The sequence below is a fragment of the Rhipicephalus sanguineus genome, chromosome 1 (assembly GCF_013339695.2).
Source record: "Rhipicephalus sanguineus isolate Rsan-2018 chromosome 1, BIME_Rsan_1.4, whole genome shotgun sequence".
In the NCBI taxonomy this organism is placed as follows: domain Eukaryota; kingdom Metazoa; phylum Arthropoda; class Arachnida; order Ixodida; family Ixodidae; genus Rhipicephalus; species Rhipicephalus sanguineus.
Genome location: NC_051176.1, coordinates 148,881,940 through 148,908,590, shown reverse-complemented (window position 1 = coordinate 148,908,590; position 26,651 = coordinate 148,881,940). Strand labels below are relative to the sequence as shown.

The 26,651-nt window shown below is 42.7% G+C and overlaps 2 protein-coding genes across 3 annotated transcripts in view; one reads left to right on the top strand and one right to left on the bottom strand.

Moving 5' to 3' along the window:
- Positions 1-120: 120 nt before the first annotated feature.
- Positions 121-22,387, bottom strand: LOC119400118 (hydroxyacyl-coenzyme A dehydrogenase, mitochondrial). Its single transcript, XM_037667076.2, has 8 exons — positions 22,168-22,387; positions 21,877-22,005; positions 15,038-15,195; positions 11,647-11,773; positions 7,992-8,081; positions 4,665-4,737; positions 2,349-2,465; positions 121-318 (listed from the first exon to the last, which is right to left on the bottom strand). The coding sequence occupies exons 1-8, from the start codon at positions 22,279-22,281 to the stop codon at positions 194-196; spliced, it is 933 nt and encodes a 310-aa protein (XP_037523004.1). The 5' UTR covers positions 22,282-22,387; the 3' UTR covers positions 121-193.
- A 2,609-nt stretch (positions 22,388-24,996) lies between these two features.
- Positions 24,997-26,651, top strand: part of LOC119400087 (uncharacterized) — a 36,482-nt gene continuing 34,827 nt past the window's right edge. Inside the window, exons 1-2 of one of the 2 annotated variants that reach the window (XM_037667046.2) lie at positions 24,997-25,200; positions 25,982-26,051. In XM_037667046.2, the coding sequence (XP_037522974.1) occupies positions 25,144-25,200; positions 25,982-26,051 (127 nt within the window). In that variant the 5' untranslated portion in view covers positions 24,997-25,143. Of the gene's footprint in view, positions 25,201-25,562; positions 25,611-25,981; positions 26,052-26,651 lie in introns of those variants that run through there. The other variant, XM_037667028.2, reaches the window with a different exon arrangement.

Genomic DNA, 26,651 nt, shown 5'->3' with positions numbered 1-26,651 from the left:
CATGGGATGCCAATATGGGACAACCTTTATTTCGAAATATTATAATTGCATTGCTCATGAGCACACATAGAGAGTATGAAATGCTGCAAGTACATTCATAAGCCTAAACCACAGAGAACCTTTATATAAAAATATATACTCATTTATCTTTGATCCATTTCTCTTGCAATAAAAGTACTCTTTCCTTTCCATTTTACTTCTTGCCGTGCTTGTAAAAACCCTCCCCAGTTTTGACTCCAAGCTTTCCTTCTTGTACCAACTTGTCCAAGTATGGTGATGGCTTGAACAGAGGATTGTCTGGAAATCGTTTGTGCCAACCTGGGCAAAACAAGACAATCTTTAAAAATCACTTAAGAGATGTTAAAGCCAACTGCAAATAAACTTTACTAAATTTGTTGAGAGTACTATATATGACTAAAGCAATCATAGCAAAGCTGCAGGGCTGGTAATGGCATAGTTTTCTCGCTATAAGGCTGTAGACAGCACCAAAGCAGACAATGTGTACCAATGGTGACTAATATTATGACAAGTCCCAGCATGCCACCTCCAAAATTTTTCCCTGTGCCGTGAGCAACTGCAGAGGTAATGACGAAGAGCCATGTGTTCTATCTAGGTCATGCTTCACTTCTCACAAGCGATAAGGTCGGCATCCTTGACACAGTGCATCATAAAAGAAAGTAAGGCGTGCAAACACAGACACAAGAGAAGACAACAAGACAACACAAACGACGCCATTTGTGTTGTCTTGCTCTGTTCTCTTGTGTCTGTGTTTGCACGCCTTACCTTCTTTCATGATGAATCCTTACCAACTAGCTCAGCTTTTCTGTCGTTCTAAGACTCTGTGCATGTTGGCCATGTGCCTTCAGAACTGTGTTTTCGTAATAATCATAATCTAAGAGTGTGTTAACAGCAACCATGGCTTCCATGGTCTGCAGTGAATGTGGTGAGCAATAGTTTAATCTGACTCGGTACAATACCCTCACAATGTGACAAATATGGTGAAATCTGTTGAGAGTGATTGATTCCACAGCAGCCCACGTGCTGGCTCGATCAAGCTCGCCAGCTACATCGTAATGGACCAATGATGTCTGGCTGGCCAGACTGCTAAAGGGTAAATGATGCACTAGAGAGGTGCACACAGACAAATAATTGCAAATAAGACAAAACGGACACAGGCCTTGTGCTGCATGTCCGTTATGTGTTATTTGTGATTTTTTTTGTCTGTGTCCACCTTTGCAGCACATCATTTACCCTTCAGTATGCCATACCAGCTAGCCCCAGTTGAAGCACTTTTGCTCAGATTGCTGGCAAAAAAATAACAGTGATGTGCGAGCAGTAGTAAAATGTATGCCTTAAGTGAAGGCATGGGCTTGCGCCACAGCCACACTATGAAGTAAAAATCACAAGGCGCCCACCGCTGCAAGCACTAAGGATCATGAAAATTGCAGCTTCGACTGATCTTGCCCAAAATGAGAGGATTTGTGGATTGATTCAGTAAAGAAAAGCCGTTAAATGTAGTAAGGATTTTCATTGATACACTCAATAATTCTAAATTCAGTTAATTTTGAATTTCTTTTTAGTCCCATGAAATTCAAATTAATGAGGCTTTACTGTATAGTACTATTTCAAAATAATTGTTTAACCTCAGTACATTAAATAAATACTATGGTTAATTATTAATGATTTTCGAGACACTTCTTTGAACTTGTCACCTGTCTGAGCAATTACTTCTGCTTTACTTCCATTGAAAAAACTTGATCATTAGGCTACAATTCTGCATATCACCGTATATGTGGCAACTAATATGTATTGATGTGAAACATTAAAACACAAATGCATGAAAAATTAGTACATTTCTGGCAGTAAGGGAAGGGTTAACCTACTTTAGACACTGGTACCTTCACTACCTCGCCAAACAGACTAGCTGCCCTACAAATTTTTACAGTTCAGGGACTTGCCTTTTGCTCACACATCAACCAGTCAATGAGCACGGTGTCTAAATGAGCACCCTCCTCTCTATTTGAAACTGCCCATTCATTCGACATACTTTTCTGCAGAGATATCCATAGAATTACACCTAAAAAAATCACCAGCCTGCTAGAAAAATTCTTAGATCTGCATATTTATTAGGGGTGAGCTATTCTGGACACTTTGCAAGTGACTAATGAGTACTATTATGTAATGCAAAATACAAGCTAAGGCCTGTGGTTTTAACAAAAGTAAAAATGAAAAACTTAAGCGAATGTCACTACTTTTTATTTTTTTTGGGGGGGGGGTAGTGGTGGATTTTTCAACAGCAACACATAAAAATGTACAAATCAACAGTGGTTTCTGATTCAAGTTCTTACCATCAATAATGAACTTGGTGACATCAAGACCAACGTAGTCAGTTAATTCAAAAGGACCCATTGGGTGACCAGCACCCAGCTTCATGGCAATGTCTATATCCTGGGCAGTGGCATCACCTACGAAATGGTGAATTGCTGAGCACAAATACGCATGTTGTACACACACACAAACATAGGGAACACTGGGAGTTCTGTCACAGCATTAGCCAAGCTACAAATGTACCCATGCATGTAGCTTGTTTGTTGGGTTCAATATAACTTTGTTCTACCATAATTAAGAGCACTTTACCTGGTCCTTCACATCAAGAAAAAAACCACATTTTCTGTGTTCTCGTAACAGAGAAGATATTTTGCTTAACCTGTACTGCTGTAAGGGTGTTGGAGGAACAAATGATTAACATAATGCATCCTTGCTATACTTGCTATTAAAAAAATACTACATGCTGAGCACTCTGACAAGCAGTCACATCTTTAAAAGGAGCACATCAAAATGTTTTCAAAAAGCTCAAAATACCTTAAGTACAAAATGGCACTCTGTCATGGAGCACATCCAACAACAATGCTTGACGAAGTAACTAGTATAAAGATTTATAAAAAAAACCTTTGAGGGGAACCAGAATGGGCTAGTTGGTTTTCCATAGTATTCAATAGTTCATCATGAAGCAAGACAGGAGGACTACAAATTGGCAAGAACAACCATTTGCGGCGAATTGAATTTTAGTGGTTAACCCTTTGTGCGACAGCGGGACACATACGTCCCACTTTTCCGTCTGCAGAAAAATTTTCTCCCACATCATCCGTTGCAATTAGCACAACGATGAGTCACTCATATCTTACCTAAGTCTTCGTAATCTCGAGGAAAAATCTTTTACCACACTTTCAAAGGGTGGAAGTAGTGTTACAGTGACGTTGAATTTCGATCAATTTTTTTCATGATAGCTTCTGAATTTTCTTCTTCTTTAGATAGAAAGAACCTACCAATCAAAATACCGCATAATTTCCTCTTTTTCGGGCTTTTCTGAGAGGTGATTTTAGCTTCCAGTCATCACGTGTTTTTGTAAATTTGCTGAATAACTTGACCTATAAATGCATCGAAACAATCCCCTGCGATATTGCCATGCTCATGCCTCAGCGTAATTGCCGATATCGGTGCGTGGAAATATTTTGCTTGATATCATATACCTCTTGAAAAGTAGGCGCATATTCAGGGACAACAGCTGTACTCTACAATTTCGACAGCCAAAGCAAGGACAGGCAAATGGACAAAAGAATGGTTGGTGCATGCAGTGAAGTAAGCTTTACAGGAACAGACTACAGCACTATGACGGCTCACAAGAGGCGCAGGTGCAGCTGGTGTTCTACTGCTGGATTGAGAACCCCACAACTTTCCTCAGCACACCTTGAGAAGCGGTACCCTGTGCCATTTGCTTCGGCCGTTTCATCCCAAATACCCGTTGATGCAATCGTGAGATGGTGCCTTCATGAGACAGTGTTTTCCCACTTTTTAAAAACACTCTCATGAGTCAGTGGGACACATATGTCCCACTTTTTTTCAGTAAACTACTGGCTTGATTTGGATGAAATTTGTTTTATACTATTTCTTTGTAGCTTCTATGAATATACCACAGCCAGTTTTTATATCATTGTGTCAAAAATATAGGCAAACCCACAAAGGGTTAAAGCAATAAAATTCGATTCACTGCAATTGCTCATTCTTGTTAGCTATTTTTCCATAATTCCCAGCATGTTGGAGGAGCTGTGACTTTTCACCCTTATGTGCTACTGGATCTTGTAGAAAATCACTACAGAAAGAACTTTACAAAAATTTGTACGCTTTTCCTTGAATTTGTGCCATGTCTCTTTGATGTATATGCAGCTTTATCAATAACTACCTCATACAGCACTCAATTTAGGGTATGAATGAAGGTTCAGTTCCAATGTATAGAGTGACCTAACTGATATAAAAAAATATTTGGCTAGAGAACAAAAGATTGTTGGGACATTCTGTGATTTTCCTTAAACGAGCATAACTAGCACTCAAGTACATAAAGAAAGCATAGGGATTGAAAACAGTTGTCATTCTGAACATGTGAAGTGCAATACTATGCAGCAAAAACTTTAAATTAAAATGAGAATCCTGCCACATATAATAAGCCTCCTAGAATTGACCGCTGCTCTGAAAAAGGCGAGAATGTCAGTGGGCTGGTTAGGTGCACACATTTTGCAAAGAACTCAGCGCAGCAAATAAATTGTCCCAAGTGCACTGGGAAAACATACAAGAACCAATGGAATGTTTGCTACTCTTTCTTTGCATACCTCGCTCCAGCATTCGTACTGCCTCCATAAGACTTGGAACCAGTAGCCTATTAACAATAAATCCCGGAGTGTCCTGCGAAGGTTAATACATAAGAAAGGACAAAGAAATAGTGTATTTTATTTTGCCAAGCTTCCATAAATCTAATTCATAAACCCTCCTGTAAAACCTGCTGTGTTCTTAGAGTGACATTGCATCTGCACAACCATAAATGAATAAATTTTCTGATTAACCTATTAATGATTTAACAGTGGTAGAAGTGGAATCTGACTTTTTTTTTTATAGCAAATATTTGGAACAGAAATATTTTTCTATCTGTAGTGGTAAATTGTGTTTTGTAATTATGTAGGCATATTTTTGTTACACCACTTCAACATAAAATACTGCTTTACTGATGAATGCTGTATAGACATGTATAAGGGCCGCACTTTTTTTCCACAATCTTGATGAGCTACAGCCCCTTACACGGGATCAGGAAAGTTGGTAGAATTTTTCAGTCTATGAATAGTAAATAAGCTGTATTCTTTCGCGAGCAAATGCTATCCTTTTCATAATGAATGAATGCATGGATGAATTAATGAACTAATTCATTCATTCACACACACACTTTACAACTGACCTCGTTTTTCCCATGCTGCACACTATTCATCATCACATTTGTTAATGAAATCACCTTTTGTGCCACCCACAGCATTAAAGAAATCCATTACTTCAAAGCTTGCCCAATTGTATATTTGGCGGCAATTCATTGCAACACTTGTGAGCTCTTGAATACAGAGAGAGAGGGTCAAGTGCACATTTAACAGTTACTTGGAATTTGCCGACCGCAATATACGCCGTTACTCAGAATAAGCTAGTTGACATTTTTTTCCCAATCTTGAGCTGCCAAGTGGGAGGTGCGGCCCTTACATGAGTCTATGTGGCATGTGCAAGTTAATACGTATGCTCAGACTATCTCACACATTCCTGGATATTCACACAGCACAGAGATGCGCTGAAATATAATGCAGATATTTGTGCACCACTACTTTGAAAAGGTGCCAGTGATATTTCTGTATCCTGACCGATTTTACAACATAGATAGCCAACATTAACACTGTTCTTGCTAAATTCTTTTCCAATGTCAGCATTCTTGTATGTAAGGGACAGCAGACAGCTACTAATTCTTGTTCTCTGAGTTGATGCTGACATCCAGTATGAGTTCACACAGACACGGAGTATCTATATACATACAAACAATCAATGCGCACTCAGTTGTTATGACTGTGCTGGCACTTCCAAGGCCAAGTTCCTGAACGCCACAAGAGAAACATTTGCAGCCGCCAAGAAGGATGAAGAAGACATTTGCAGCTGTTATACAATTTCTACTCTATAAAACTGAACTCAAAACCGCAGTTTAGCATCTGTAGATCCTACACATGCTGATTTTCTTCTTTTTTCTGCACTGTGAAGAAAGTGCTCTCATTTGCATATGGGTCATTCCGTGCCAAATGTCCCAACCATTTTGGCGACCATCTCAAATGTATTCAAGAAAAATCGTGATTTCCTGCATTGAAAACAGTGAATTGCTAGAATACGTCGGAGAGAAAACATTATTGGGTCACGTGGGAGCCTTCCAAATTTTGCAGGGTGTCCTCTGAGTGTTGTTTGTCTGAAAATTTATTCTGAGAGTATCTTTTCTCGTTTCAATACAAAATTTGGTTCATATATTTAGCAAAGGCATTTGTGTAAACTGTTCGAAGCTCAATAATATTACTGAAATTTTTCTGCCATATAAGGTTCCAGAAATTTCACTAAAACGTTCTGTGTTTGCATTGTTTCCATTGTAATAATATTGCGCTATGCATGAATATCTGAGTAGTCAATACTTACTCTAAGGAAGTTATATTTTGTATTAAAAATATTTTCAGACCACTGAAGGTTTTGAATTTTGCATGAAAAAATTGCGAATTTGAGAAAATAATCATTTTGATCCACATTGAGATGCAATTCACCCCGTGGTGCTCCAATTAAAAATCAGCTTTATACCTCAATCGAAAGCAAATAAATATTTTGTCATAGGGCAAGTTTCATCATTACATTTTTGGTTTTAAGGAAGAAAATAATTATTGAAGTTCCAAATTGAGGGCAATGGGGAACTTCAACAAGGAAGCTGCCGTATGACTAAATGGGAAGATAGCCATCAATGGGGAACTTCAAAATTGATTTTCTTCCTTAAAACAAAAAATGTAATGCTGAAACTTGCCCTATAAGAAAAAATATTTGCTTTCGATTGAGGTACAAAGCTGATTTTTATTTGGAGCACTACGTGGTGTAAGTTACGTCTCAATATGGACCAAAATGATTATTTTCTCAAATCCTAGATTTTTTCATGCAAAATTTAAGAACTTCACTGGTCTGAAAATATTTTTAACGTGATATAACTTCCTTAGAGTAAGTATTGACTACTCAGATATTCATGCATAGCGCAATTTTACGGGTGGAAAAATGCAAACAGAACATTTTGGCAAAATTTCTGGAACCGTATATGGCAGAAAAATTGCAGTAATATTATTGAGCTTTGAACAGTTTACACAAAGACCTTTGCTAAATATGTGAACCAAATTTTGTACTGAAACGAGAAAAGACGCTCTCTTCAGAATAAATTTTCAGACAAACAACACTCAGATGACGTTCTGTGAAATTTGGAAGGCTTCCATGTGACCGAAACATTTTTTATCTCCGAAATATTCTAGCATTCCACTGTTTTCAATGCAAGAAACCAACACGATCTTTTTCTAATACATTTGAGATGGCCGCTGAAATGGCTGGGACGTTTGGCGTAGAATAACCCGTATGCAAGAAAGAAAATAGCTTTATATTATTCTGGAGATCTTGTACAGGTAGTTAGCAAAAGCTGCAACAGTGCTAGATTCTGCATTATTAAGGAAGGCCAAAAGCAATTGTTTTCATAACTAAATTAAAGGCTGGCATAATTAATCTACACAAATAATTTAGCTCATGGCACAAATAAACTCAAAGCATACGCACTTGGTGCACTTGCTTTAATTGATCAGAAGCTTCCCTTATGTGCTCTATGAACGGCATAAACCCAAGAGTAGGCTTCGTATTATTGCTTACTACAGCCCACAATCAGTCAAACCTAAGGGTTACAGCTAATGAGCTGCTCACAATTACCATATGCTGCTATAGAAGCCTAAAAGGACGTCTGCTAAGGGCTATTATTCCCCCTGGATACAACACAGCCTGGAAATATTTGTTCCCCTAGCTGTTACTGCATGTGGTACAGATATACTCCACTTCATCTAGGTACCGAATCCCGTTTTCACCTTGCACACGACAGTAGTCTTGCCGAGTGCCTTGCCCCATGCTTGCATTTTTTGGAACGTATCTTCACTTGTCTCCGAGATGCGTACAACCTGCATAGTTAAAACCCACAGTCAAAAATGCTTTTATAAGCCTGCGTAGAAGGACACAGTACAATCAGGCTAGTTCTATAGCTATGTTCTTTTAATCAATTTACGAACACTTCAGTGATGCGACTGATCCAGGCCATGCTGGAGCAAGTATGAAATATTTTTTCATGTGTGTGGAACGAGAACATAGATGATAGGAATAGCTAAGAAAACATCTTAGTCTTGTTGTACCATATTGATCGTTCTTCAAGGTATGCTTAAAAACTGACTGGTAACATGAGCAAAAGAACTTAAAGGGGTCCTGCAACACTTTTTCAGCATGGTCAGAAAACGCAGCCGATCGGTAGTCGAGGCTCCTGAGAACACGCGAGCCAAACATTATAGCGCAGCACGCGGCCTGGGATTTACAATAACTTCCCAAAGTCGGCTAAAAAGTGCCTCTTCTCTCAACAAAAATGATGCTCACGGTCTCACTGCCACTGGCCACGCCATTGGCTGATTTGAACATGGCGCGCTCGGTAGTTACTGAGGCTGCCGCGTGAGACCGTCACTTGCCCACGCGCACGATCGCACTGAAAGTACGCCACGCATTCGAAGAAAAAAAAAAGAAAGAAGAAAAAGTGCTCAAGGTCAAGAGGTGCGCGTGATGTACCTTCTCATCCCGTGCCACCCCTCCCTGCTTAACGTCCAGCGCATTCGTCAGGATGAGAGAAGACAGAAAGCAATTACAGCGTGAGACAAATCTTTGTAACTCTGCTCGTACTGGACGGATTCTCAAAATTTTTGCAGTGGTCGATTTGTGAGGAAATAAGCTCCTTTAATGAAGCCATTCCATGGCTACTTGGCAAAGTGTTGCAGGGCCCCTTTAAAAGGACCCTACGACACTTTTTTAACATAGTCATAAAGCTCTGCCGATCAGTAGTCAAGGCTCCCGTGAACATGCGAGCCATATATAGCACTACACACAGCAGGGAATTCGCAATTCTGTTTCAAGTGCGAACAAGCTCAAAGAAAAAAAGAAGAGAAAATGCTGAAGGACATGATGCATGCAGATGAAGCTTCTTGTTTTCATCACCCCCTGTGTAGCTTCCAGTGCGCTCAACAGAACAAAAGAGGAGAGAGTGCTCAAAGCATGTGGCAAATCCATGTAACTCCGTTCGCACTTGACGGATTTGGAAAATTCTTGCGGCAAGCCATTCGTGAGGCAATAGACTTGAATAATGCAGTCATTTGACGATTACTTGTAAAAGTGTTGCAGGACCCTTTTAAATGTAATGACTAGAAAGCACTTCTGCGCCAGGTGTGTTTGTCAGAGTACATTTCTTTTTATGCAAGTCAGCTTCTCCAAACATGCAGCAAGCTTGCTTTTGACTTCAGGACACATACTCACTTCCTGCGCGGAGTATCAAAGCCATCAAGAGCAGATGCTCAGCGGAAAGGTGGCCACGCCGCACCAGCCGTATCATGCGACTGACCGTGCCATGTGCACAAGCTCCTCGGAGCTGTCAGACAATGACAGCTGCGATTAAGATGCCTTTCGAGGCCAAATAGAATCGACATTCCTCATCGATGAAGTAGAACACACTTGTTTACATTATGTGCTTGCCTGGCTGCACGCTCCACCGCCAGATGGCACCACCTCTACAGGCCGCTCAAGCTTGCGGCTGCCACGATTGGGAAAATGCTAACGCTAAGAAGTTTGCAGACAAACTAAAATCCTTTAATACTGTTATGGGAAGAATGCATAAGTTTATGGATAGCGGCGTTTAACACCACGTCGGTAGAATTGATTAAATCTTGTACAAGCCATGGAATTACAAGCCACCTTTTTCGCATGACGTGCAGCTTACTGTGTACGGATTGACCCAGTATATGTTACAGGAGGAGTTTCCATACAGCAAAGTTTGCACATGCGCACTCTTCAGTTGGTACAGTATTACCATACTTTCCGTGTGGTAAGCAGTCACTGCTAGCTAAAACACTCTAATATCGAGACGAAGGGTAAGCGTCAGCTGCGAGTGTTTAGTGAGTGTTATGGTAATTATTCAAGGAATCGTGTGCAGCCACAAAGCAACAGCACTTGCTACCCATCGCACACCCGTCCACAGAAAACTGAAGTTCGCACGCCAAACCAGCGAAGCGCCGGCCAAACACACACAATCGTTGCCTTGTGGACAGCAGACGCTGTAGGGGCACCTTGGTTTCTTCACTTCCGTCGCTTTGCCAGAAATGACATCACACACACAATGTGGCCAATAATTGTGGGAAGCCAGGTGGGCGGATCGAGGCAATTAATAAAATTCATTTGTAAACAATTTGCATATTTCTCAAACCTGTAATTTAGCATAAATAATAGAAACATGCAAAGGAACATGCCCAGCAAATTTTATTGAAATCCACTGACCTCAACAAATCGTCGGAGTTGGCCCTAGAGGGGTACTGACACCACTTTTTGAAGGCGAGTTTACTCTGCCTTACAAATCTGTATACAGAGACGGCTCTGAGCAAGCGTAAAGCTCAGCAAATACTCATATTTTATTTTGATATTAAAGTCAGATTTCCCATGGCGCACCAACCGACATCGACACTAGCTTGACGTCAGGCTAGTTGCGATGTCGTCAGGTACCAAAACTTCCAAAATGGATGCTTGTGTGTCGCCAGTGGTGCCACGGTGCGGATATTTTGTGCGAGCAAGTGATGAGAAGCTCATACCGTGTTATGACGTCAGAGCATAGTAGGAACTGAAACTAGCTTTTAAAAACATATTGAAATCACTTTTTCAAGGTACACTCATGCCTAGCAGCACATTTTCTAGGCTCTTGAGGGCTTGGCCTTTCAATTGACGCAAGAAAATGATGACTGAAAATTTTCGTGTCAGTATCCTTTAAGGCACGTATTTGTTGTGAATACATTAATCACCCCAAAAGAGCATTTTCTCATTATTTGAGCACTTCGCAATTTAATTGAGAAAATGCGTGAAGTCAGCCTGAAATGGTACTGGCCACATACTCGTAGGTCAGACAGCTCGTTCATGCAAAGTGGCAGTAGCCTCGAACATACGAAACGCACCAAATTAAGGATGGCCCAAGCAGCTCTGAGTGGATCAGTGTGCAGCACTGGACAGCATACCGATCTCACTGTCGCAAGACTTTATGTGCGATTGGGAGGAATGGAGAACTATCGCAACTGAAAGGGCATACCACCAAGGAAAGAGGTTTGCTCTTATACTGGTATATTTCTCGTAAGCGAGGCGTAGATAAGAGTGTGAAATGCCGCTGAATGTGAGCATGATGCCATCTGAGCAAGCCTTTGCCATGGAAACCTCAGGAACCGCCAAATCAAGCCAATGATAGCGGTTACAGTTGAAATCGCTTTCTCTGCGATGGTACCCCTAGCAGCACCTCCTGCCTCTTTCAAACTAGTCTTGAAGTTTCATGACCAGTAAAAAGTAACAAAGGGCTTTCCTGTAACATAATGTTTGTTTTATGCTGCTGATAAATGCAATAACTGCTGTTAAATAATGTCGGAAAGGGTAACAGCATATGATATGCTGAATCATGCAACCAACCTCTAGAAGTTTCATCACTGGCACAGGATTGAAGAAATGAAGGCCACCAAAACGATCTTTTCTTGATGTGCTGCTAGCAATTTCTGAGATGGGAAGTGATGAGGTGTTGCTTGCAAATATGGTAGACCTTAAGGGAAAGAGAAAGTAGAAACAAAAGTGGTTTGCCACATTTCTCATCAGTATGCCAACTCTACAATAACATGAGTAATAGTTTCATAATGTCCTAGGTAGATTACAGCATGATAACCATATAATATTCTCAGAAAAAATGACTACTGAACTAACAAACATTTAGATTCCACTTTACAGAATATGTTTTTCAGTCTTGCTAGACAAATGCACTGGAAGACTAGCACATTCTGCTCAAATTATCTGACCTTATTCAGGGGTGAGACAGCTGAAATTGAATTGGGAGCAGTTTTTGGAGCAGCAAAATTTCAATTTTGGAGCAGGAGAACCTTGATTTGGAGCAGTTAGTGTCATTTAATATGTCATTATAGAAGCTTGAAAAAACATAAACTTGCCGCAACTTAGGGGGACAAGTACATATTTTAATCGGCTTAGAATACAACACATAACATTGAAACAGCCTTTCGAGAAAATTTTTTAACAGATTATCGCCAGGTATGAACTACACTACCTTTTTACAAACCACGCGACCTATCTAGCCCGAGTAACAACATATGAAGTAATTGAAAAAGGTTCTGCAAACTAGGTTCGCTTCATAAACATTTGCAAAAAAGAAGGACACCTCTCTAGTATAACAAAAAATGATTGTACAAGAACTCTAGTTACATAACAGTTGGCCTTTGCTTAAGATCAGTTATCAGCGCCTTCAGCTATCTCCTCGGCCGCACGGGTGGCGTGGAGTCAAATGTACTGCACGCTTTTAACAGGCGACAACAAATGCTGCACCGCCATTTGCTGCCACCTTGTGCAGGACCGCCTTCAAAAGTGCGGCGCGGGCGCCGATAAACCTCGTCGCTCTATCTTGTCATACACGCGCGTATGGTGCTGCAAGCGTAGCGCCATTGTAAGCATACTGCATGCTTTTATTAGGACACTACACAAATGTGCTTAGCATCAATACACTGCCGCCTTCTCGTTCATAACCGTGAAAGCATCGTGGATACGCATCGCATGCAGGGAGCTAGTTGTCACCGCGTTGACGCAACAAGGTACTCGCCTCACCCAACAAGGTACTCGCCTCACCCGTGCACGGTATGAAGTGCAATGGTACGAACACGTAGTACGAACAAGGTACGATCACGCAGCAGCGTTGACACAAAAACCCCAGCTACTAGAGGTACATGCTACGTACAACAAAAAATCTGGGAGTCAACCATTGGTCAACTCCACTACACATGCCACTTGGTAGTTTTTGCTAAGCAACAGTAGCGCCAGAACACACACCCTTGCGAGTAGAAGCAGCACGGTCCAGGCACGGCAGCACATTTTTCGATGATCACGCACATTAAGTTTTACAACAGCCCAGAGGAAATTACAGCAGCACCGTGGGAATCTTCATTTGAAAAGTGAATAGAAGAAACGCGCTTGGGCATGTCTATGTGGTCTGCAAATGACTCATTGTCTCGGAATTTCTGGCACTGCTTGGAAAATCATGTTGTCAACTCAGCACTGTGCCTATTGCCCCTGCTGAAGCAGTTGTGGGCATCAAAATTCTTGCTTTTGGGACTGTTTTGAAGCAGTTCGACGCAACATTTGCATTTTGTATGCTTTTGGAGCAGCTTGGCACAGGAAAATGGAATCATATCAAAAATGCACAATATGCGCAGCTGTCTCACCCCCGCTTATTAAGCAAACATTGATACAAGTACTACACGGTTTATTTCATGATGAGTGGCATTTAATGAACAGTATTTCAGCACAGTCGAACCCGACTATATCGAGCTCAGGTATATTGAATTGTCCTTTATATCAAACTATTTGCGAACACGGCAATGATTTAACGTCAATGCATAGGAAAATCTACGGTTACATTGAACAAAAATAACCAGAACACTTGATAGATCAAACATCAAGCAGTGCGAAACGCCCCAAGTTGGCTTTCCCTCACAAAATTTGGCTTTTCTTCAAGAAAGGGGACTTTCACACATGCAACTGTGATTAGGAAGGAGTGGAGGCCCGCAGAGTGAGTAGAAACTACCGCTTGCCATCATGTCCTTTCTCACGATTGCTTGTTATGCCGCCAGCCCGTCTTGTGAAGTCACCGTTTACTTCTCCGCTCATTTTGTTCACGTTATGGATGTCGTAAAACAGAAGGACCTGCTGTTCTCCACAAAGTTGGCGATAATGAATACAGTCAAATGTGGGGAAACGAAGCCTTATGTTGCCACTTTGTACAGCACCCCAAGAAGCACACGGAGTATGATACAGAAGAACAAGTCCGACATTTGGGCCAAGGCAGACATGACACTTCCAGCGCTCAATGAGTACGCAGAGCTGAGCATGAAGATTGAGGCACTATTTACATTGATACCGTATTGTCTTGCATATAACCAACCCTTGCATAATAACCCTGCATCCACAACTACAAACCGTGAAAAAATACGGAATTTAAAAACATATACGCGTATTGCCGTGAAGGTGTCTTTCTTACATTATTGCAAGCAGTGCCACACAGCCAACTTGTGCACCAAAATTTGCACTGAAAATACAATAATTTCTATTACAAGTTGCATACCAAATTATTTGATATCCTTGATGGTGAAGCGCTAAAAGAAACGGGGACTTACGAAGAACACAGGACGCTGCGTCCTGTGTTCTTCGTAAGTCCCCGTTTCTTTTAGCGCTTCACCATCATGAATCTATACCAACACGCCCAACTGGCAGTTATTCTAAATTATTTGATATATTGAGGTAATTCGTTTTTTTTTGCGAGTTCGATATATGTGGGTTCGACTGTATATGATTATTACACCCATATGCAATCAATCCCATAGCTGATAATTCCGTGGAGTACAACTTCTTACATGGCTTTCCTTCTTACATGGCTTTCTTACACTGCTTATCCATATTGCCCTCCTAATCATAAGAGGTAAATATGACATAAAACGGACTAGCACACACATGGCAGGCACTCCCAAATTATGACCAGTGGTTCACTGCTAGTCTTGGAAAGAATATCGTACAATCACTACATCCTACCAGTTCAAATATATGGTGTAGAAACTTAAACTTGGAGGTTAACAAAGAAACTTGAAAAGAAGTTAAGGACTGTGCAGGAAGTGATGGTATGATGAAATTAGGAAGTTTGCTGGCTTCCGATAAAATTAACTCGCACAAAGCATGAGTGATTGGAGATGGTTAGGAGGGGCCTTTATCCTTGGTAAGGCTGATGCTGAAGATATTTTGTCAAAGTACCACTTACGGGCCAGCTGCCTTGTCGAGTGCTGCAAAAAGCTTCTTTTTGACATCAATGTTCTCAACTATAGCCTCCACAACCAGGTCAGTGTTCTTGACAGCCTCATCTGCAGAGGTGCTCAATGCTATACTAGATAATGTCTTCTGCACGAACTCTTCTCTTGCCTGAAATTACAGAACATGATGCAAAACGAAATACACTACAATTAAGCAGTACTCTCTTCATCACGAGAGTTCAATACATACACAAATGAAGTCATCTATGTGCATGCACAGACTTGACCACTTTTCGGGAAACAATGCATAGTATTCAAGAGTTCACAGAGCTGATGCTACACATAAAATCCAGCAAACACTCCTTTAATTTAACGATATCATCATTAGGTATCATATATACCGTAAAATCATGAGCAAGCGCCCCCTTCACCTTTTCGGGAGATTTGAAATATGCGCCAATGACTGAGCAAGCCCCCCCTCCCCCACCATTTTTTTTTCCGACCTGTTCTCCGCTACAGAATCCTGAAGCAGCGGCTCCTATGAACCCAAGTTCTGAGAGTCTTTAGATATGTGCACGATTTCTTAGTACTTTTACAGTTTGGTACCTTGGGGTTGCATTCTGAGTTTTTACAGATTGTTGGAACACTTGAAGAGCGTTTTTCCCCCTTGTCATAACACATGAAATTTCACACGAAGATTCCGGTCCGGTACAGTAAAAACAGTAAATGCATGCCCATTCAATAAAGCATTTCATTAGAAGCACAGGTGTGCATTCTTCTTAGGGGCTTTTTTATAGCCATCTTGAATTTTGGTCTGCGACCAAGCAAGGCCCCCCCCCCCCCCACCAAATTTTGTCCGGTTGTCTTTCACCCATGGGGGGGGTCTTATTCGGGAATTTACGGTAGGTCATATTTTTGCTCTGAAATAAAAGAAATGGTGAAAATATACTAGCTAGAATACTATTGCAGCATTTCCTCTAAATATGGATAACTCTGTGCATGAAGCATAACAATGTGCCCCATTCAATATGCTTTGCTTAATTTTCAATATACTGGGTATAGCAATAGATGAGCTCCCATTCTTATTTTTTTAATGAAAACAAGGTACCTACTCTGTCCGACAGTGCACGTGCCTTGGTTGGTATTAGAAATGATGCAGAGTACAAGGTGTTTATGACCAGTGTTAGCCATTAGCAGCCAATGAGTTATTAGCTGAACGAACTGCATGACTGGAAAAGTAAAAAGCTCATATCGTGGTGACTTAACAGACATTAAGAAAAAAAAAAAAAAGAACTCCAGCAGCCTATGAAATAGGACGAGGCATACACACAGACCATTCGTAACTAGCAAATATACTAAGGTTGCACAAACAGAAGTAGCTGATACCTTAGTTGACAATAAGAGAAAAAAAGTGGCCATGGGTAGGTCATGTAATGCATAGAGCAGATAACTGATGGTCAGTGAGAACAATGGAATGGATACCAAGGCATGGGAAGTGCAGTCGAGGGCAGCGGAGAGTTAGGTGGAGTGATGAAATGAAGTTGACAGGAATAAAACGGAATCAGCTCACTATTGAAGGTGTGGCTGAAGACAATCTTTCGATGTTCTTCAGATTATTCATTACAACAAATGCAACTATGTGCTCTGAGTAACACCTCAGCCAGGTTTGTGTACAATAATAGTGGTGTCATACAACTACTGATAATGATGAACCTCGCTGTAACTTAAAGGCTAACTCTAATACAATTTATTGGACTAACTAGCAAAAAAAAAAAAGCAACAAACGAGTGATATACACTACTGAAGTGATCTTATTAAAGCTGCAGGGGTTGATAGGTCTAATCCTACTTTACAGTCTTTAAAGAGCCCCTAAACCACCTATGACATTTTTAACATTTCAAGTAAACACAGGTATGAAGTTCAGAATCCCGTCACTATCAACAATGCCAAATGCGGCAGCACGAAGCACTGTGGGTACGCAAAAAAAAAAAGGAGTCGTTATACTCCGTGAAGGCGGATGACCAGTGAAGCTGTTTAGCACATGATGCAGAGGTAACACAGAATTACAAACCTTAGCCGATCACACACTGTGCAACAAAATCCGAAAGGTCTGTGCGGAAAGCACCTTTTGAATTTAGCATATGCTCCCTTAAGGTTTTCCATTTGAGCAGCATGCGTCTTTTAGCCATAACCTTTGTCGTCTGGCTTACAGCATGCACTTGGCATTTTATGCACGATCTTCAGGAGCTGTTTGAGTAGCATGCGTCTTTTTGCCACAAGTGCTTCGTGCACGATACCAGCCAAAGAAACGAGCGAAGAGAAGAAAAGAGCGAAATGAGTGAGGGCCACATTTCGATCATCAAACGCTAACTCTATTATTACAGCGCCATTTTGGAAAATTCTTACGGCTACATGCTCATTGTAGACTCGTGCACAACCGCATCACCACTTCTAAATTTCAACCTCTGGGTGGTTTATGGGCCCTTTAAATAGCACCTAAGCAAACTACTTGTGGTTAGAAGATATGTCAGTCATAATGTTTCATCTCAGATCTTATGGCGCATGGAGCGCAGCCACTACAGTGACTGATCTTGGAGATTGTGCCACAAAGCAGCGCATTTTGAGCTATACATTACTTTCGACAAGCAACAATGGCAACTTTTTTTTCTGTTTACTTTAGGTATGAAGAAGGTACACTTTTGTCCCTCCTTTTTCAATGTGGAATCTTCACATAAAATAGAAAACTTACAAAAAAAATATATTGCAACCATTGATATAGTTGCAAACATTGCTGTAATAAATGGAGTAGATGTACAACCTTCTTATACATTAATTTACTCATTAAAATTATAACTTCATGATTTAAAGGGGTCTTGAACCACCTCTCATGCTTGGCGAAAAAACACATACTGAGGAAAGACACTGCTGTGAACAGCTCAGCGAAATCTTGAAGCCATGTGTTCACAAGCAGAGCGCGATGTTGCCACTTTCTCAGGTGCCCTCTTTTCATACAGAAGCCTGTATACTCTCCTCGGAGGGCCGTCATACAGTCGATTGCTGCTATTGGCCTATAGGAGGCATAAACCAAGAGTGGCATTTGGATCAGATGTGCTTCTTTCCACAGGGTGCCACCATGTGCCAGACGTCACGCTCTAAAATTAAACAGCAACATTAGCGTGCACTGGAACCACATTGGGAGAGAGCTATTGTGTTTCATGATGCGCATGTGGCGTAGCTTCTTGCCCCTTTGTCATAACCCCTGTGCACCTTCCAGCGCCCCCAATGGAACGAAAAAAGACAGAAAGAGGGCGCTTAAAGCACGTGACAAATCACAGAAACTCCACTCGTTCTTGATGGATTCGAAAAATTTTTGCGGCAATCAATTCGTGAGCATATAAACTCCGATACTGAGGTTCATTGACGATTACTTGGAAAAGTGGCTCAGGATCCCTTTAAGCTCGACAGCCCAGTGTGCTTTTTTTGTGTGTGTGTGAATTTCAGCTTTATGTGTTTCAGGAGTCTGATGCAAGCAAAAAGGCCTATTTCTCTTGGAAAGTTCTTATTCGCTGCTTTTGTCTTTAGCTTGGCAAATGAACATGATTTCATTTTTCTGTGCTGATACCAGGTGTAATATTTATGAAAATGACTCGTTAACTTATGAAATTTATGTGAAATATGCAACAAGCTGTTGGCATACATACAACAAAAATTATAAGTCAAACAAACTTTCCCCAAAGTTGGAGTCATTATGACTGAATACCAGAAAAGAAAATAGACACTAAGTAAATAGGTGTTACTACTATTAAGGTAGGTCACCACTTTCAAAAACAAATTTTTTTGAATTTGACATTTTCAAGCACCTTGTCTATTCAAGAATATTTAGCAAAAAAATCACGCCATATTCACGGAATGAATGATGATGAGTGGGGCGAAGCTCGACAGGGGAGATCATCGGTAAAACCGTAACTCTCCTGTGAAAGTTCGCCCATTACATCATTAAGAAAGACGTAAGACTCTCAAAAGTGCACTTCAAAGAACTCGCAACTCATAAGACTCGCAAGTGCACTTCATAGAACTAGGCAGTCACTTACCACGAAAGACATGCATGTACAGACCCACGGCTTTAGGAAGTATAGCGTAGTGGGTTCCTCGCAAGCGCACTTAGAATTATGATGATTTATAGCGTAGTGGGTTCCTCGCAAGTGCACTTCATAGAACTAGGCGGTCACGTACCACGAAAGACAAGCATGTACAGACCCACAGCTTTAGGAGCTTCGCCCCTAAAAGAATTATGTAGTTATCTTGAGCCGTTCGAAAGTTATGACCATTCTTCCAACACCTCTAAGACGCATTCGAAACCGAAACTGAAGGTTTCTGATTCCGCAACACCTGCCATGTCGTCACAAATGTTTTTCCTTATACATGTTACATAATGCTAAGTGTCTAAGTACATTCCAAAGCTTGTGGGGAATGATGTTTTCGATTTGTTTGAAAATTTCCATTACACGGCTGCGGCATTCTGTTGTTTAAAGGGACACTAAAGAGCAAAACGACTTTTCTCGCATCAGTAAAGTAGTCTTCCACGATACCAAAAACACCACGCTTGCGGCGAGAAGACGCTTAATAAGCGAGAAAACGCGCAAAAAGAAAATACAGGTGGCGACACCACCTTGGAATTTCCGCACCATTTCCGTGACGTCACATATTTTTGACGGTGCCTGCTTGGGCCTGCGTAGTTCCTAATCGGTTAAATCGAAGTACATTGTCCCCTGAGGGGGCCAGAGACTTTACATAACGAGTTTGTGGAAATTTCGTCGAGCCACTTAGTTGTGGTCTTTCAAGGAGAAAATTATCGTACTCCATGAAATATGGCAAAGTATAGGACAGAAAAGAAGCATCAACGCAAGTTATGGAATCAATATACCAAGCGTGGACCCCCTGTGGCGCACATCAATGAGAGTCAGCTGGACACGCGAAATGAGCTAGAAAAAATATATGTGCTTCAGCTCGCTAAAAAGGAGAATGCGCCGCTTCAGAGGAGGTCCCAAGCTATGATCCTGGAGAATTTCCGACATATTGAATGTCTCTTTATTATATGTACATTCTACTGAAATCTTCTAAGCCATTTTTCTCAAAACATGATTTTATGCATCCTACACTTACGCGAACAGTGATAACTTTCCTTCTGGTAAACATTTTTACATACAATTTCGCATACTATTTCTTTATAGCTTGAGTTGTGCATTCAAGCAGAATTATTGAAAATGAGCTGTAACTTTTTGTACTATGGCCAATTGTGTGCAAAACAAACCTGTCAAATATAAACTTTTTCATTTTTTTTACGATAACGCGCCTTAGATTAGAGATGGGGTGATTGTGGAGGTTAGATGCACAGGATAGTGTCCTCACTACGTAGCTGCCAAGTCTCGTTTCAATCGCACCAACCATTTCGTAGTTATGACTGTTGGCGCAACATGCATATTTTGCAGATTTTGACTTTTATAAATTTGTGTTTTACATTTTTAGCAGTTTCATCATTCTAAAGTTTCAATTTACCTAAGCCCTACAAGCCAAAACCATAATTATAACTTTTGGACTGCAACTGTAAAATTTTTTCTCGAAGGTGGTGACCTACCTTAAAGGGGCCCTGCAACACCTTTTGAGCATAGTCAGAAAACGTTGTCAGTAAGTAGTTGAGTCTCACGGGAACACGCAAGCCAAACATTATAGCGCAGCATGCGGCCTGGAATTTACAATTAATTCTCAAAGTCAGCCAATTATCGCTCCTTCTCTCTACAAATGATGCCATATACCCAAATTACTGTGCCAGATACCCAAAGTCACTGCCGTTTGCTGATTTGAGCACTGTGAGCTGCATAGTTACCCTGGCCGCCACGTACCCTCACATGCGCTTGCAATCACAATGAAAAAGCTGCGCGTTCTTAGAAAAAAAGAAAGCGCTCAAGGCTCAGGAATGTCTGCGGGGCCCTCTGCGAATTCCTGGGTGACACAGAGATTACCTTGCTAGTGCATTGTTTCTCATTCCATAAAAAAAAAATTCTTATTTCCTTTTTTTTTTTGTATCACGACAATCACCTTATTCTATTTGAAAAAGCCACTTTTCCCCTTCCCTGACTTTTACTTAATGTTCAAATTTACATTAAAAACTGCTGGCTTCTTGGCCAATCCCCTGTAGTGGGTGTGAGCCAAATGCAAGGAACAAGCAAGCAAGCACGCTGATGAAGGGCCGCATCTTCTTGCCCCCCTGTCTTCCCCCTTCCTGCGTAGCTTTCAGCATGCTTAATGGTACGAGAGGAGAGAGAAAGCGCTTGTAGTGTGCGACAAATCCCTGTAACTCCGCTCATACTTGACGGATTCTAAAAATTTTTGCAGCATGCGATTCGTGAAGTGTCACGTGCTAATAGTGAGACTATTCCATTATAACTCAGAAAAGTGCTGCAGGGCCCCTTTAAACAGGGAACATTGCTCAAAACGATGAATCATAGAGTAAGGGATTACAATGTGGACAGAGGTTTTACCCCAGCAGTGATCACTGAGGTCCTTTTCACAGATGCACAAACAGGAACAAGAGACTGTTAGTTTACAGATCACCTTATTGTGGTCGCATATGCAAGAAGTGTTACCTTTTGTGTACTTTTATTTATATTGCATTATTTTATGTAGCTTATGCGCGCTCATGTATCCTACTTGCCTCATTTTATGAAGTGGAAGCCAGAAGTCGCAGACATTTACACCAAATAGCTCTTGAGAAAGCCAAGCTTTCATGAATCGCACTGCCGAAGAGGCAAGAACCACAACAAAACTGCACACTTCTAGTAAACAAACACACCTTCTTGTCTTCTACGAATTTTTTCTTCGCAACCCGTTTCAGACTTTCCTCGATGCGTGCCTTGGACTTGTCGAGGACTTCCTTCGAGACATCAACAAGGACAACTTGGTGGCCCGTTTGGGAGGCAACCTAAGGCAACACAAAACGCAAATCGTTGGAGACTACTCTTCGCAAAGCGCACAAGTTGTAAACTTGCGACCGGTGACGAGCCGCACAGCTGCCATGGCGAATACGGTGCGATGACCTTCCTGTGGTCAATGTAAGAACAAATAACGAATATATATGTACTACCTGCGCGATCCCGGCTCCCATGGACCCGCCTCCGACGACAACAACATGCTTAATTGCTGTCCGCGCGATGGAAGACGAAGAAAAGGCACGAGAAGAAAGGTATGTCGCAAACATGATCTGCGCCGCGTTTACTTTTCTCTCAGGTCACAACAGCTGCCAATGATAAAATTGGCGCACGCGCCCACCGACTGCGTACATGTAGCATGTAGTACATAGAGCGATAGGCCTCCAACGCTCAAGAGCTCAAGTTTGCGCAGCGCCGTCCGCCGCCCCAGCGGAGAGAGGGGAAAACTCCGGTAGCTGGGACGGGCAGTGGGACGGGTCGCTCTTGCTTGGTTTTCCCATCGCGCGCGCGGAGAACGTGCTCCCCGGGGCTTTTATCTCGCGGTTTTCACGCTATGGGTGCCGTTCCTTCGTCGTACTCGAAAGCAGGCACGCAGTCCTGCTGCACTGTGAACTGTCACAAAAGTTTAAAAATGTCGAAGAGCCGAAAACTTCCTGTCATGTTCTACCGTTTCCAATGCAAGCAGTCCGAGGAGCAGAGGCGTCAAGAGTGGATTATGGCAGTTCGCCGCGATGCTTTCGCGGTCTTGTCACCTTGAAGCAGTTTTTGTCGTACACAGTATTACGAACTATTAACGGGGAGAAACGCGATGATCGTGCTCATTTGAAAGGGAAGTGCGTTTGTGAACCGAAGCTACAACAAATAGACAGCCGCTGTACGTTTCGAGATTGCGCGCTGGCTTTCCGAGTCAACCATTTGTAATGTTACAGCAGCGGAGCATTTGGGCTTATTACACCACAGTTTAAATAACGTACCGTGAGTACTAAGTGTTTAATTCAGCTGATTGCGGTACATTTCCCGTCGCGGCTCCCTGTAAACAGAATTAAGCTGTATGTTTGCACTGAGCGTTTATATTGGCCTTGCATGCGACACGCCGTGATTGCTTAGAAGGCTGAAGTGTTGCGCTGCTAAAATCGTGGTCATGGGTTCGATTCACGCATACAGCAGCTGCATTTCGATGGGAGCGAAATGCACTAACACCGGCGTACTTAGATTTACGTACACGTTAAAGAAACCCAGGTGGTCGAAATTAATCCGAATTAATCCACCACGGCGTGCCTCGTATTAATGTCATGCGTTCGGCACGTAATAAAAAGCCTTGCATGCCGCTTTGGAAACGAGCTGAAAAAGAACCAAGGTGGCAATTAAATTTTCGATGGCTTCGCGAATTCAGATGCGCTTATTATTGGGCACAAATCTCGGCATAATCATAAACATGCGCGATCCCAGTGGGTATTGTATAGTATCAGGGGCGTAGCCAGAAATTTTTTCGGGGGGGGGGGGGGGGGGGTTAACCATACTTTATGTATGTTTGTGCGTGCGTTTGTATGTGTGCGTGTACATATACGCAAGCAAAATTGAAAATTTTCGGGGAGGGTTTGAACCACCCCCCCCCCTCCCGCTTGGCTACGCCCCTGTATAGTATGTTGCTGGCCAAGCGAGCTGTCGAAACAACCAAAGCGACATTCGAATAAGCGAACACGGTGCGTGATCAGGCGTCGATATTATTCGAAATGAAACACGCCTCCGCAAGAAACATGCATCGTCGAAGTGGGAATGAAATATTTATTTATTTTTTGTTTGCGTATATCATTATGCTGTCAAAGGGAGCTCTAAAAAAATCCAAGGCGACATTAAACTTGCGATCCGACGTTGTTATCATTCGATGCAAACCTCGGCAAAAGTGAAACTCCCAGGAAACTGAACACTGCGCATTGCGATGCAGCCAGTGACTCAACAGGGCAGATGTAAATTTATGCTCTTCACACTGAGCTCATAATAAATTTAAAGCCGCACGACAAACTTGGCATCCAAGCGATTGAAAAGTTATCAATAGAAAACGCACGCGAAAGCGTGCTGGATGGTTGCTGACAGCTCCGAGTATACACGACTGCCGCAACGAATGTGCGTTTTACCGGTAACATAATTACAGAACTCGCGCAGTCACCTCCCTACTCATGTCAAAGAAATGTGCCCGTTCAGCATCTGCACGCACGTAGCGCTCGCACAAACAGCATCGCCCTTGACGACCTGCTCGGTCCCGAAAAGGTGGTCGATCAACCGTCCTCCTCTGGTAAGATTCCCACCGTTAAAACGTTTTTTTCCATCTCTGGGATCTTTCTAAACCTTCAGAGCAAGCGACACATGAAGCTGCACGTGCACGGCGAGCAGAGAACAGCGCGTGCCGTTGTCAGATGGGAGGAGACGCGGTGCCCGGAGGCACTTTGTCCCAGAGTTCTACGATACTCATCAACCCATCATCATCCATACGTCTATCCCGGCACGACCTCCCCCCCGGGTTGAGGAGGGGAAGATTTGTTTCGGAAAGACGGTCCCTGCCCGGACAAGGGGGCTACCGCTCGGCGCAAAGCGCCAAACAGACGTAGCCAGTCTCACGGCCCCACGCCAGAGAGACTCGGCCATGGGGCTACAGTTTGGTGCGGCAACTTCAGTCGCCGCACACAAAACAGACGTACCCAGGAAATACCGCGCGGCTGCAGGGTGCCTGAACGTGCGGAGACAGCGCAGTCAAAAGGCTGGTGTGGGGACAGGAGCGACCGGTTTTCGCAAGAAAGGCGGCGAAACGCGTGCGACGCAGCGCCCCCTGGCCGAGCTTGGGAGGCCTATAATGCTAATAATGCTAAATGCCAACATTGAGCCGATTGAGCCACGTTGTGGCCAATACAAAAGCCGAAAGTCGAGCCAGCAAACGATCACAAGCAAGCCAAGCCAAGCCAGCTTGACGAGCACGTGAGCAGCGCATTTGCAGCAGTTCCCGTGATGCACTTCCATGTGCACTTCCCACACTCAGAGTAGAGGAATTTTCACGAGCCGCATTTCACTGCCCGCATTTTCGGAGGGAGGTTTGTAGCGTAGTACGAGCTTACTTGTCTCCATCTGACAGTACGGATATGGGTCCCGAAAAGGACGTCGATCCGAAGCAGCCTGAGCCGGCGGCTGCGAGCGAGGTAAGGGCACGTAACGCAACATGCGTGCTCTGCGCAACTTTACTCCGCGCTACCGTCGCCGTGGCGCATGGTCTCTCGACCGCGAGGGAAACGTGCTGGCGCCGAGGCGACATTGAACTCGCCGCACCACACCCGTGTCGTATACTTGAAAGACCTCGTGCGGCGTTCACCTATTTCAATTCTATATTTGTCTACCTACCTTGATTTTGAATGCCTGTAAGCATTGGCGAAACGTGGCCTTAACACCAGTTTTGCTGACGAGACACGAAAGGGCTTCCTTCGCTCTTATCGTCGCCGACAGACCTTGAAAGTTTGGCCCATTATCGCTTGTACGTGTTATGCTGCGTTCTGGATTCGGGGAACGTTCTGCTTGTCCCATGCCACCAGCTGAGAACTGCTGGATGAAGGAGGTAACCAGCGCGCGAGACCCGCGTGCCGATACAGTGTGAAGTCAAGCCGCGCGTACGTCGGCGTGCACCTCGATGCGCAGGAGTGGGTGGGAGCTGAGCACGCGGGCGCGCGTGCAAGTTCAGCTTCGCCTCGTGAAATTGGAGCAGCGTCTACCGAATGGGGCAAAGCGTGGGGGCATACAATATTTGCTTGGCTTCCTCTTCTTTCTTTTTTGGTTATGTTTGCACGGTAGAACTTTACATAAAAGTTAAGACGTGCACGCGAGTTGGCGAAAATGCGCCTCTTGGTGGAATCGAGTTATGCTGGAGCGTTCGTTTTTGCTTCGGCAGCGTTAGTGTGTTTCTGCTTGACCCTCGTATTATTGTTCCAGAAATCGAGTCACGCTGTTGACGGTCAAGAAACGAACACTGGCGGAGAGAATGCTGCTGCGCCAACCCCTGGTAATTAAGTACTTCATTTTCAGAGCGCAGATATGAAGCTGTGTTGATAGCGTATCCAATTCATTTGTACATAGCAAGTGTTACTTTTTTTTTTTCATTGCTACCATCGCCGAGCGTTCTAACGCGCTGCCCCTGGATTTGTGGCCCCTTGTCCCTCTAAACGCGTAATGCCGTTACTACAAATAGTCGCTGTTAGCGTAGACGCATGTTGCTACAGGTATTGGTGTCACGTTTGCACATGCGAAAGTAATTCACGCTTTGTAGAATTTCCTGATAACGGGTGAGAAAAAAAGTACAACCGCTTCCCTACCGCGATGTCTACTGCGCGGAACCTATGCTGCCATGTAGCTCGCGTATCTGCTATGCAGAACAGGGACCGTAGAATTTGGCTGGCTGAAAGTGATCTATACCGCTTAGCGAATTTAGGCAGGCATCTTTATCAAGCATTGTAAAACTTTTCTTGAACAAGTGATAACTGAGATGTCATCCACCCCATGACTGTAATGTGTTCATTGACTCGAGTATCTAGAGCAAAGGAAAGGCCCATTATACTCTCAAATTCACTTTTACGAACTCAACTACATTTTGGAAGAAGCTTCG

Bases quoted from the DNA above. Each gene is read 5' to 3' on its own strand.
- LOC119400118 (XM_037667076.2), bottom strand. From the start codon at position 22,281: ATGTTTGCGACATACCTTTCTTCTCGTGCCTTTTCTTCGTCTTCCATC. The intron at 15,196-21,876 runs GTGTGTTTGTTT...CTGTAATTTCAG, and splicing joins AATTCGTAGAAGACAAGAAG to GCAAGAGAAGAGTTCGTGCA. The intron at 11,774-15,037 runs GTAAGTGGTACT...CTTTCCCTTAAG, and splicing joins CTCGACAAGGCAGCTGGCCC to GTCTACCATATTTGCAAGCA.